The sequence below is a fragment of the Syngnathus scovelli genome, chromosome 2 (assembly GCF_024217435.2).
Source record: "Syngnathus scovelli strain Florida chromosome 2, RoL_Ssco_1.2, whole genome shotgun sequence".
NCBI lineage: Eukaryota > Metazoa > Chordata > Actinopteri > Syngnathiformes > Syngnathidae > Syngnathus > Syngnathus scovelli.
In genome coordinates this window covers 12,904,843-12,919,055 of record NC_090848.1, presented here as the reverse complement: position 1 = coordinate 12,919,055, position 14,213 = coordinate 12,904,843, and the positions used below count along the sequence as shown (strand labels likewise).

At 41.3% G+C, this 14,213-nt stretch overlaps 1 protein-coding gene across 3 annotated transcripts in view; it reads right to left on the bottom strand.

The window, feature by feature from the left end:
- Positions 1 to 13,846, bottom strand: part of LOC125989152 (membrane-associated guanylate kinase, WW and PDZ domain-containing protein 3) — a 55,125-nt gene extending 41,279 nt beyond the window's left edge. Inside the window, exons 1-2 of one of the 3 annotated variants that reach the window (XM_049755209.2) lie at positions 13,183 to 13,845; positions 12,733 to 13,096 (exon numbers count right to left, since the gene is read on the bottom strand). In XM_049755209.2, coding sequence (XP_049611166.1) covers positions 12,733 to 13,039 — 307 coding nt within the window. In that variant the 5' untranslated portion in view covers positions 13,040 to 13,096; positions 13,183 to 13,845. Of the gene's footprint in view, positions 1 to 12,732 lie in introns of all 3 variants that reach the window. The other 2 variants (XM_049755210.2, XM_049755208.2) reach the window with 2 other exon arrangements.
- Positions 13,847 to 14,213: the final 367 nt, after the last annotated feature.

Here is a 14,213-nt window from a genome sequence, read left to right as displayed (position 1 = left end):
AAGAAAAAGTTTACAAAAGGCTGCCTTAAAGTACACTTTATTTAATGCTGACTCGGTAACACATGCTGAAACCGTGATCAAACACTTGGCTAAGATAAGCACATATTTTTGTCAAGTTGGATCGCACAGCTATGACAATGAATGGAACGCTACCACAGGAATTCTCATTGCCCTTCCCACTCATTGTTCCACTCTGTGCTCTACAGAACTTGACTAAGAAGCTGCAAGGTTGACATCCAACCCGTGCAGGGGTTTGACAGAGGAAGCAGCCTGAGTAAACGCTCCAACCATGAAGATTGATGCACAGTTACATAGAGAGATGATGCAGCAAGCAGCTGGACCACAAAAAGTTGTTTTGTTACAAAGAGCCAATTTAGTGACTTTTTGCCGAAATGGTTTTTAAGTAGCGATGTGCTGAAGATGAAAGTTATTATTAACTAAAATTGGTCAGAACATTACTGTGAATCATTTTCATGTTCACCTGTAAAACAATGGCCCATTAAACAATATTAGAGAATATTTCTGGACTTATTTCTAAAAACATTCACAGAAGAGTTTTGGCTTACATGAATGCTGCATATTTTTTAGGGGAGGGGGCTGTTGAATGGAATTGAAATTGAAACTCACCATACTGATTTTTGTGTTTACTTTCAGCTCGAGATAGACTGATTATCAATTATCACTGCCACTATTTGCCATTTTGAAGCATATTGATAACCAATAAAAGATCAATAACTGGGTTATTTTGTCACTGCATCATGTTTTGGATTTTTTTTTTATTTAAAACATCAGTAAAAATTAGCATTCCAGTAATATTTAAATTTTTGTATCAACTTCTTTACTCTAGAAAAGGGAGTTATTTATTTATTGAAATATTCATTTTGAAGATATGCTGGAAGCTTCCAACTGTATTTGTTGGTACGTTTACCAGTTTGCAAGCTGCTTAACAAACACACTTAAAGGTATATTAAGACAAGTGTTTAAGAATCTACTATTCAAATTTTGGGAGATATTTTTCCTTTGCACCACAAATAAATATCAGCTTCAAATATTTGTTATCAGCCTGCTTGGTTGCTAATAATCAGTATTAACTCGGAACATATCTGTCTTTCTTTATTTTCAACTTTAGGAGAGTAATGAAGCCAGGTGGATTTATTACCATCTTGACAACTGATTTTCACTCACCAAATTTGAATTAAAGTTTACAGTCAGACACTTGTTTTCTCAGAGAGAGAGAGCACATCTGGCAACTTGAAAACGCTGACTAGTCTGTAACAGTCATAAGGAGAGAATGCACTATGTAATTCTCTGAGCCTTCAGTGCCTGTGTACATCTTCGGTGAGCTTTACGAGAGGATTGGAGGTGCTGACAGACAGAAAGGGGAGAAGCAGATGGTAAGGGAGAAAACAAGACTCTGGATAAATCAAACCAGGTGACCTCCTCAGGGCCTGTGTTTGACTGAAAATATGATTTATAAAACGAGTAGGTATGGTTTGCGTTATTGGTGTCATGTGACATTTAGTTTAAGAGAAATTGTACATCATTCAAAAACAACAAAGGTCTGGCTGTTAAGCTGTCACGTCAAAAACTTTAAAATAAAATTCTCCTGGCGCAAATAAATCATCTATAAAAGTAAGAATGAGAACAAAAAAATTGCGATAAGTATAGGTACGGATGGACAGCAGCTGAGGTGAGCAAAACTGGAATATTTCAAACCTTTGTATTTTTACTCTTTAGAAAGTCAGCAAGCAGGCAACATGGAGTGATGCAGCAATGAGGCAAGCATGACTAAAAAGGCCTTGAAAACTGGACTGACAGAGGTCTGCACGGAAGGAAAACAACATTTGGGAGGGACTATTGAGTTTTTGAATCCTTCTTGCAGCTGTCTCTTTTAACATCTACACATGGATGAAGAGCGAACAAAGCAGCAAAGAAAATCTGAGCACACACACACACACACACACACCTGTTATGGCATGATAAAGCAAAAGTGCCGTCCATCTCTCTTTGTTGGCTGAAAGGCAGCAGGCAAATGAAGCGGTGAGATAAGAGAGCAAAACAGAGAGAAGAGAGCGTACACGCAACGTGAACGCTTGGCTTCACAAGGGGGGGCCATCTTGAAACGGGCAGTCTGCTTGGAGGAGCGGGAAATCCCATGTAATACACACAAGTGCATGTCTGCAGCCTTTTCTCTCACACACACACACACACACTAATCCATAGTTCACTTAACAATGACTTGGCCCTGTGCTCACTGAACTACAAAAAGTGTGACCATGTGCGTGTTCATAATACCTCAGCTGGGTTCCAGCAGAGTTGCAGCAAAAACACGCTCCCGTTGTTCCTCTGACCCCCAAGACGAGGCTCAACCAGGCACGCCAGCACCTGACTCAAGCTCAGTCTGTCCCCTGACAACACGCACATACATTAATATAAACCCCTCAAGCACCCCCCCCCACACACACACACACACCACCACATTGCAAGAACAATGGCTCCATTAGCACACCCCTCAATTCCTTCTCTAAGTCCCGAGAGATATTTCTTGCTCTTGAGTAATGACTCCGAATGAATGCTAAGACTCCAGAGCATTATAAGTAAGTAGTATAAGCTCTCCTAAGGGGAGAGATTGTGCTCAGAGGTCAGTGAGATCATATTGGGCTGGTTAGAGACACTTTGTAGCAGAGTTGCATTGTATTGTTTACAGCTGTTGACCTGTCAACAAATATTGGAGACCCTCCGCTTGATGCAAGTCCCATGTGTCGCACCGCGAAGAAAATCACGCGAGACCTGATCCGAACCTAGAATAATAGCGCTCATCAATCCAATCAATATTGGTACAATTACAATAAACTATTTGACATGCATGTGAATATAGACTCCTTCGTTGATATTGCGCCCAATAATCTGGTACGCTTTGTGGTCCAAGAAAAAAATTCATTTAATAAATAGAACACAGTTAAAAGCATCACTAGAGAATTGATCTTCATGAGTGTGCTGTCTATAAAATAGACTGCAAAGTGTGACATTAATCAAAACATGATTTTTGTGACATTTCTGGTGACCCATTATCTTCAATTGGCCGTAATTTACTGATGGTATTGATGACTTAATTTTGCCTTCTGACGAACACACACCGAGTGGTTAATTTCCTTCCAGATGGGGCGGAGGGCTTAGTTCAGACCGCCCCTCGTCTTAAGCCACATCTTTTGCTCTTCCTCCTCAGCTCAGCGAAGGACGGGATCAGACATTCTCACTGCAGAGCTTCCCTGCCTCTAGTGTTATCTCACATTAATATGCAACTTTTCTGAAACCGCTCACCCAGTGAGAAGAGAGAAATTAAGAGTCGCAAAGAACACAGTACGTAGAATCAGGTCCAGAAATATTTCGATTTTGTTTTTAACTATTTTGCTTTCAATCATGAGTTTGAAATAAATAATTGTGTTGAAATGAATATATCGTTCATTTCAAGGTACAAAGAAGAAACAAAAACATTTCATTAGCCACGCTGGAATTACAGTTTAACTTTTTTTTTTTTTTAATCCAAAGTACCTCCTTCCATCTGCCAAATGCAAACCTAATACTCAAGGCAACTCATTATGTGACAGCAATTGGGCCACACCCAAGCAATTTGTCTTCCAAAACATTCCTCTTCTGTTATCTTTAATAAACAGTGTCATAGTTACAGTATCTATGTGTTAAAAAAAAATCTACAAAACACCCTCCAAAAACTACATTAAGCTTAAAATATTCAAAATGTCCTGTCGGCCAAAACATCTAGAGCAAAAGCATAGATCGTATCGGAACCACAAAGAGTTATGGAAATTAGTACAAGCATGCAAAGTTGCAAACTGGATCAAAAAACAATATTTCACACAATAAAGAGAAAAAGATGGTCAAAGCTTTGCACAGAAAGGAAAGCAGTTATCGACAAAATGCAAACTGACAACAATGGCTTGTATTCAAACATTCAAAATTATTCATATAATTAGGGAATGAAAACCATTTACCATGAGAAGAAGAAGGCAGCCTATAAATATGTTCTTCGTCTCTATTAATAGTTAGATTTATGATCACACATTGACAGGCACAACTTTACAAGTGAGTGATTCATGCATATGGCAAGTATAGATTTATCGTCGGGCATCTCAGCTCAGTCGTTGCCGGAACGTATGCAAATGAGGAAACCAACAATGTGTGAAAGTGATCAAAGCGATAGGAGGAGAAATCTGACAAATCCTCACATACACACACACACACAAAAAAAAAAAAAAATAAGAGTGAGGCATTAGGGTTGCTTCATTTGATCTGCTGCAGCCAGCGCGTCTTCACGATGCCGCAATGCCGCATCGCTGGGGCTCTCTTGCAAGAGAACCCCTGTAGGGTGCGGGATCAAGGAATCAGCTAATTGGTCTCACTGCAGCTTCTTCCTCGATTTTCCAACACGAGCGTGTGCACAATTTACACACACCCTGAGAGTGTCTCATCTCTTTTGTACCAAGCAGCCCTTTGCCCTTCAACTGCTCTTGCTGAGTACACCTGCAGATGAAAGTGCTCACGGCCTCTGTGTTATTCTAAACCCTACACAAGCCATGCTGGTCTTGAAAGTTTAAACGGCAGAAAGAAAATACCCATTGAACAGGTGTAAATCGATAGTGACTGGTAGCTGGGCACCACGGTGCCATATTTTCATCCATTATCCCGTCCGAGACAGCAGTGGGGTGCAAAAAGTTACAGATCTTTAAGTTAGCTGGAAGTAAACATCGTCTCTCGAGCTGGAAATACAATCCTGCCTAGAAACTCCCCCGAAACCAACAAACAAGTGTGGCGGGTTTTACGAGCAGAGCAAAGGAAAACGGGCAGAGTGAGGTGAACCCGGTCCCTTTTACACGATCGCTCATATTGATTCTTCTTCATAAAATGTGTTTGATGGTGTTGATGTGCGTGCCAGAAAGGACCCATTTTCTTTTCAAGCAGAAACAGAAGAGTGCGAAGCCTGCTCCACTTTACTCATAATCACATCCAGAGATACATTAAGCGAGAGGAACACAAAGAAAAAAATGATGGCGGCAGACAGGAAAAAAAAAAAAAAAAAGTGACGCTTCTTTGGCACCTTGTCACCTTATTTTACCCAGCAGCCAATTTTGACATTTGCAACCGAGCTGGATCATCCAATGAGTCTCAGCAGACCTTTAGGAAATCTTGAGCGTAAACATTGTCTGCAAGTATGTGGATGGTTCTCTTGAAGTGTGGTCCAGGAATGTGACAAGAGAGCCGAAAATTAAACTTGTTCAAAACCAGGTCAACATGATATATGTTTTGAATCAAACCTATGATCACTGAATAAATGAACCCTTTTGTTTACAAGAGATTGAAAATATAAAAATTAAAGTGAAAACGTGTCAGTGTTGATTCGGAGCAAGCTTTGGGGTTTGCTTCATGCAGCATCAAGCCGAGACTGCGGCGCTGACTCGTTCGTGTCACGACTCCCGATGCTAGGCTCGCGCTGCTATTTGCTTGAGACAAAGCTGGTCATAAATTTTCATGCTGGCGCAACAGTGCTCGCTGCAGCATCGTGATAAAATGGACAATAAAGTGGGTTATACAAACAGATGGCTGGGACAAACGGGGCACTGAGGACCTGAAAAGCCTAAACAGTGCGCAATGCAATGTTTTCCAGTAATATAGGAAAAATTCTTACAGCTACATACAAACTGTTTTGACACACACTCTCACACACCCACACCATGTACTGTAAATAGCAATTTTAGCCCAGTTGAGCTTATTATTAAAACAGCTACTACTTGAAGCAAATTGAAGACAAAGTCCCCCCATAGCAGGGTAATGAAAGAATCAATTGTAGCTGCGGAAATTCAATCGATGCCTACAAATGTGCCCTTTCTTCGTAAATACTGATATTCCAGCACAATTTAGAATATTCCTTGAAACTCGCAGCTACTCATTATCCAAAATGTCGTGCTTCATTAGGCTTTATGCCACTGAGTGAATGTAGAAACGAGTGATTTTGTAAGCAATGCACCAGCAATATTACACATAAGCTCAATATCTCTGGAACGTACCATTCGATTTTCAAAAATATTGGTGCCTTGTACTCAAGTCATAATTACCTTTGTCATGCCGCTGCTAATTTGATAGAAGAATCTCTGAATGTACAGATTTTTTTTTTTAATGCCAGTGTGTTATGAGCAGAATATGTAATGCTGCAATTCAAGAAATTTTATAGCATTCATGAGGCCTATGGTCTCCTTTATAATGTCCTTCCTTTGGGGGCTAAAAAAAAATAACTAAAACCTTCAGGGATCGAACTTAAGTGATTTTACTTGAGACAAACCCTCTGGCAGCACTACATCAATAACAGTATCCAGTATATTTACAAGGTCTGACTCACACCCAGATAAACAAAACAACATAGTCATTTAAAAAGTTGTTTTTTGTCATATATATTGCATCATAATTACAGATCAATACGGCACAGACTAGCTTGTGTAAGAAAGGGTTGAAAATAACCAGTGATTGATTTTTGGAGTGTTTCTGGTTTCAGTGACAAGAAGAAAGAACATTGCAAGCTGCAAACTGGAAGTGCCACAAAGGCAGAATGCCAGCAAGTCACTACAAAGGACAAACATTCATTCGTATGTGACTCAGAGCCGAAGTTAATAAGTCAGCGAATGCATCACTCGAAAGTCGTAGTAGTTTTTAAGTGTTGGTGTGCATGTGCGGTGACGATACCCAGTTGGTTTCATTCCTTATCTTGTTTTGACAAGAATTCAGGAGGCAGAGACACTTAATGATTGACAGGTCTCCTTTCCATTATCGCAGTTGCGAGAAGAAAAATCCCCTGCAAAAAATCTGACTGAAGCTAGCATATAAAACGGCTAATACTAATATATTAAAAATAGGCAATTCGAAGTGTCCGTGTTAGGATTGTTGCCAGTTTGAACACATTATTGAAGATAAGCAATTTGCTTAGCCTTGAGTGGGCATTTTAGCCAGCCATGTCAAACGATGTCAAAGACAGCCAATCACGAGCCAGCTCTCAGTAAACATCGGTGACTCCCTAACTCATTGCTCACATCCATCTCAACTGGTGCCCAGTTTTTCATTTTACTTCATCACATTACATTTGGAAAGGCTAACATTATGCTTTGCGCTTAAGAATTAAGCATCATAAATTGCCAAATGCAGACGCTAAAGTGAAACGGGTTGTTGAAACCAGATAAAAGCATAGGCTGGAAAACTTTTTACGACCTCAACTGCGAATCAAGCAGCAACTGGGAGAGATTATTTACTGCAGCAAAACAATCCCAGAGTGTCGTCATAATCGTGACAGCAACACACACACACACACAAAAGACAAACGTGTGTGAGATAATAGCAGCCGAGGGACTGACGACATAGCAGTTCCCAAACTTCACAGCATGCGGATCTTTTAATTCTGGCTCTTATATGGTCCGCCTTGTGCTTGACAGCTGTGAGAGGTCATGGAGGTCAACAAAACGTGTGTGTTGGTCACTTTGGTGCTTGTAAACAGACGAACCCGCCCCAGTCCAGCTCTGCTAAGGCAGCAAAGAGGAAGTCAGATACCAAGAAACCCACAAGAGCTTTGCATTTTTCCCCCCCATTCATGGATTAAAAATGTTTAGCCAGCAAATCACATCTGTAGTGCTCTGTATTAATCAATAAATTTAATAATCAACATCTCTCTCATGATGTATTTTTGAATTTTTGTCTTGTTATTATTGATTAGTCACTATTGATTTTAAACTGTATGTGGGACATTTGTATGCTGTAATATCGCACATTCATTTCGTACTGATGTATTCTATAATCGTGACATAATTGTGGTGGCATTAAGAGATAGATTAAGTCGGATAAATCGAAAGACCTATGGACTAAACGCATAGACGCCCCTGAAATGCACATAGCAAATAGTGTAAGATGTAAAGATACTTTCAATTCCAAAGTGCCTTTTTTTCTTTTCAGTTTCCTTCAGCAAAAATTCAAAACAGCCAACAGCCTGTGCCTCTTTGCCACCTGTTCAACCAGATTCCTCTAAAGTTGCGTCCTTTTACAACCACATTGAAATTACTTTTCCCACCGTATTCATCATGTTAAATAGCAAATAGCAAAAGTATGTGCTCGTTTAGAATTAAAATTGTACAATTTGGAGTAGCTTATTTATATATTTTTTTTAATATATTTTTTTAATGACTGTTTACTCCCTTAAGCTAAAGAAAACAACTTTGTTCAAAATAAGCCAAGATTTTTTAAATAGTAAATCATTTCAATTGTTGGCTCGGAACTTAATGACAATAAATTGTTGGTAACAATACACTGGTGGCTTTGTGTAAACCAGTCTCACAATTCAAAATAACTGCATTCCACACATAGCTCTCAATCTCAGATGAATGCTCAGTCAGCCACGCAGCAAGCACACTGTGACAGTCGAGTCATTTGTAAAAGCCCCGCAACTTAACGCAAGCAATATTTTCAACTAAGTCAACAAGAACAGTACAAGGATCCTCCACTGGTTGTAACACGGTGACATCACCAGTAGCACGTCCTTCCGCATTCTTTAACCGTGACTAATAAACATGTGACCTCCTGTGTCAATTTACTCAAAGTTCTCTGGAGCTAGCCGGAGGGCAGCTTGGCTGGCGCCAAAACCTGTGGATAATGACACTATGTGTGTATCTACTTTGAAAATAAATTACGCACAAGCCTGACACTCACTAAAGAGCAGCAATAACCAATGAAGGGCAGGAAGCTTCTCAAATTGGTTGATTAACACCAAATGACACAAAGCGCTCAAGAGCTGAATGACAATATAGTTGCCGACCCCGACGAGCTCATTTTCACTCTTCCCGAATGAGACATATAAATCATGTGCGAGTCAAATACACAAGTTACATGAAAAGGATCAGATGCTATGGAGGAAAGGGATGAGATTGGTTCTGATGATCAATCACCTTCGAGTAAGACTTGGAAGCAAAACAAACCAAATTGGCCATACGTTCATGAATTCTAATGAGGCCACTCAGGAACCTCATTTCCAACAAGCATGAGTATACACTTTGCATTCATAATTATGCCCGCCTCCTTCTCCCAACAAGGCAATTGTAGCTTGGATTGGCTGAGTGATCAAAAATGTTTGTTGCAATCTTTATATTCTTTCAACAAATCATCATAACGTGAATGTTTTTTTTTTGTTTTTTTACAGTATTTGTCATATAGCAAAGATGGCCTTTTCCCCAAGGTAATATGTTATTGTGGAGTCACTGAACCAAAATTTAGTTGACTCTGATCATAGCACCAGTGAAATGAGTGTGTTTACACCTGAAAGCTTTTGTTTTCACTTTGAGATTTAGCAAGAAGCAGCAGCTGCGCTACATCACCACATGGCAGCTAGGCAAAGCATCACAGGGAGGTTTTTAGAGCTCAGGAATGTGCTACCAATAGATATCAGAGCCGCTACTTCAGTAGAAATATTCAAGACGTAAGCTCTCGGCTTTAGTTAAACCTTGCTGTTTCCATCAACACAATGCCTATACAATTAATATTACCAACTCATTGAGTTGGGTTTATAATGAATAGACAGAGTTCCGTCATGCCTACTTTACAGGGCGATTGATGAGGCGCAGACTGCAATGATGAATATGATTGTGCAGCAAATAGGTATGACATGCAATTAGTTGAAATGGCCACTTATTGAGCCCCATGTCTAAAAGTGGGTGAGAGGCACACCCCCATGCAGCACTTCTTTACAAAAATTAAAATACATCAAATAGTGTAGCTAATCCATTAATGTGGCGCAAGCAGCAGACTCATCTCAAAACACAAACATCGTTTTGTCCCTATGTGTGACGCTTTTAAAAAGAAAATCACGGAAACACTCCAGATTTATTTTTATCTTTAACTTAAAGAGGCTTTCAGGGACAATTGGATTGAGACGAGTGAATGCTGTCACAACAAATGTTGATTGATGATTAATGGCAGCATAATCGCCCCTCAGTTCTGAGATTAATAATGATCTCCGTTATCTCGTACGTAATTCTCCTAACTCTGCAACCCTCGGTGTGCATCACTTCCCTCAATATAGGAATATCTTACACGGGAATCCTACCGCAGCAGCAATGCCGTTTTGCTTATTGTCTCAGCTGGTGATGGCCAGAAAACCAAGACACCAGATGGGCCCAACTCGAAGTGCCGTGATTGTGCGTTGGGAAGAATCTCACTTCAATCAGCTGTCAAGATTACTTGCTTGCTGCAGGGCTCTGTCCACATCTGCACCCGTCTATTGAATCATAGATCTTCATTTCCGTGACTTCTCTAGTCTGCCAATCTATGTTGCAACAAAAAGGAGCAAGCTCTTACTCTGTCGCTAGCTTCCACTCATTATGGGATGACAAGAAGACTAGGGGGAGAAAAATCTATTTTATGCCCACCTCATTTCGTTATTCCCTCACAACAGTCTCAAAGCTTCATTTGATCGTTCCGTTACCTCAATTATCTTGGCTGGATATAATTTCAAAACATTTGCACAGCAGTGACAATGACATGAATCATTTAAATGTGTTTTTTTTTTTTTTTTTTTCCTGATTTGGGCTCAAATGATGGCACATCGTAAGAACTTGAATTTGAATCAAAATCAAATCTACTAACTTGAACAATCTTTGAATCTACGTTGGAACTTTTGGAGTAGCTAGCAAGTTCTCTCGCACATGCTTCTTCGGTTAATTCTAGACTCTAAATTGCTCGATGTGTAATGTGAGAACTATTGGTAAATCCGCACACTAAATTGATAGCTTGCTCGGCAGCAGCTACTTCAACAAATCTAAACCGGAGCAAATTATGTCCATCTTTAAAGTAGTCACGTCCCAAAAAGTGTGGAAAAAAAAAAAAAATCAAAAAAAGTTCTGGTTGCCATATTACAATAATAAAGCAATCCTCAGATTAATGGTATTGAGAGACTCATGTTAAACTGCAATAATGACAGTTGAAAAGAGAACAAAATGTCTAAAATTCACAGAAAATGAAAATGAGGTGAGGCCCAACTCATTGACAGCCACACACGTGTTTGAAATAAACAATTTTAAAAAAACTGCAACTACGACAACTCAAACATTTACAGAAAGCAGGACGAACACGACACGCTTTTTTGTCAGATTCCATTTTTCCTGTACATGAGCAAAACATGCTGCGTAATTTATCCTCTCTCCCAACTTTACAACATTTCTTTTTCCACCAGGGTGCTATCATTTGAGCCACCTCATCTCAGAATCAGGCAGCCATAAATGAAAGATGAGGCTTGAATTAATCATGAGAAAAGAGACTGAGATATAAACACACAGTGGGGACCCACAGGGGGAACAGAGAAGCCCATATGAACTTGTCAAACTGGAGTTATATTGCTGATTAACTATCCCCTGTGAACACGTTGTAAGAATACAAAATGACTTAAGTGTTCTCCCTTACTGCACCATCTATGGATGTGTATTTACTGTAAGCCACTTAACGCAAGAGGCTTCTGACTGCGCAACGTTTGAGTGCTTTAAGTGTCAACTCCGTCCCGATGAAGTCAAGCCACAATTCTAAAACTCCTTTCCAACAATCAAAAAGCCTGGAGTATATAGTCAGACTCCAAAACCATGCATTCAAAGCAGGTTGTGTTGAACAGCCTCTGATGTCAGTCCTAAATATCCTGAGACAACTTGTGGCAGGATTTGTAACATTACACCCAAAAAAAAAATAACAGTTGCATTGCGATGAAATCTTGCCATCTTCCCCAGATGAGACTTTAAAGAACCACTATCAACAGGTACGCGTGGATGTAAACACGGCAAAGCATGTGACCGTGGTTACGCCCTGAGGCACAAAGGAATGTCGGCCCAACGGGTTGGTTTGGATTTAGATTTGCCATGGTGCTACAACTTGCTTGCACAACACCGAGCAGACAAATCAGCCATTTACACATTCCTGTAGAGTGTCACAGCTATGGCCACATTGTGAAATTGTGGCCGCAAAACAGCTTGCTACTTTTTCCAGACAGTGTTGATAAAAGCTTATCAAAATATCTTTCTGTATCAATGCAACAGCCCCATGATTTACGCGCCGGGTAATTTCATCAGTCTGACAGATCTTGTCTTTTCTCCGCCGGGTGGTGCAGTGAAACAAAGTTGCCAAAGCAACACCACTGACATGACAAATAGCTCACATGTACGTCAACATACAACGCTCAGTCGGTTTCCATGAAAATTGAAATGCTGTACAAGGATCATTCTTATTTTGGGTTTATATTTTTGCATCCGCCTCTACAGTAGAACATGCCTGAATCTCACTGCACGTCACTGAAGATAACGGAATGAGACTCATCTTGTATTTTGAGGGATTAATGTCCTTTCAATTCATTTCAATAGGGAACTGAGTGTGGCACGGAATGAATTCAAACTCATACGTCAAGGTCTCCACACAGCACGGAATCATCTCAATAGCAATGTTCGTGCATGGATGCAAAGAAGATTACAAAATGAGTTCAGACAAAGGTCGGCGAGCTGATGTGGCAGTGCTGCCAGATGTAGCCTCGCTCTCTCACATGCACGCGCGTGTTCGGGAGCGTACTGCAGCAAAAACAGATGCTGAAAACATGGAAGTGACCTTTAGCTTCCGAACTCTCACACACACACAAACACACACATCAAAAGGCGCACACACCTGGTTTGACTGTCTTCAGGCGGATGGGCTCTCGGAAGTGGCGGATGACAGCCAACGTGTCCCGGTGAGTGAGTCCGCTCACCGGCGTGCCGTTGACCTCCAGGAGCACGTCCCCGCTGCCAGGGAGTCTTCCGGCGTGACACACCATTGCCTCGGCTGCAATGTGGCCGAGATAGGGGAACTCCCCCTGCTCGGCGCCGCCACGCACCTCCACCACCGTGACCAGGTCGCCGGATCCCCCCCACGATACAGCGCACTCCTGGACTTTCGCCGACCAATGCTTCTTCTTTTTGAGCGTCTTGGACATTGTTGGATGCTCTTTTTGCAGTCCGAACACGATCGTCCTTGAAGGCGGCTGGTGGTGCTAAGACGCAGTGACGCACCGGGGAATCATTGCAGATCGTACAAGTCAAATGTCATATTCCACTTCGATGATAAGTGGTCTCTCACACATCGAAGGTGGTCGGTCGCTCCACTGGATCACTTGCGCATCACTTCTTTGCATGCGAGGCCAACCGGCTGCGTCAGTGTCGCATAGAGACGGAAAGTGTCGTTTCGGGTACTGGGGTGTCTCAACCCCACACCCCCTCCTTGTGCACTCACGAAATACAACTGGGCCTTCGCTTTATTTTTTTTTTTTTCTCGGTTGAACTCCAATATAACCGTGCAAAGTGGACTTGGTGAGTGCCCGGTAGTTTTCCTCGTTTCAATCCCGATCCCCCCAAAAATCAGGAATTCGTCGGCCAAGTTGATGAAATTGCAGTCAAAACACGGATCACCGTATCAGCTGTTTGTTTCCCAGCTCGATCCAAACAGACTGGATATGCAACTTTACGCTGCGCACCTGTCCTTGTCTGGTGCCCTCCTCCTCCGCGGTGACATCAGCAACGCAGTCCTTGGAAACGGAAAAACATACCTGTCCCTCCTCTCAGACAAGGGAGAATTGCGCTCTTTTCTTTCCCAGGCGTTCATCCATGTGTTCAACGCTCGGTGACTGCACGACTCCTCAACATGCACTGAACATTTTGTACGAAACAAAACATTCATGGGAACACGCACGGGCCATGATCCGATTATACTTCATAACTTTTTTTTCCCCCCACCAGGCTTGTTCCGTGTACATCGTGATTAGAGGCTCTTCTGTCCAATCAGTGGTCAGGGGTGGGAGTCGAAGGCAAATGGTTCAACCAATGACGAGGAGAAGAAGGCGGGACTTTTGTGACTGACATTTTTAGGCGTTTTGTTACTCTGTGACAAACGCCGCGAGGAAATGTGTATTTGCTTTTGAGTAAGGACAGATAAAGTTTACACATAATCGCTGAGGAATTGGCAAAGTGACCAATAGAGTCTTGCATGACGTGTTGCAATTTTATGCCATCAGTATGGCTTAGAGTTTACGAGCGTTCTTTTTCTATGAAAGCCTGCCCTCTCGTGGTTACAAGTGGATATTACAATCACTGTACTTCATTGATACATAATCA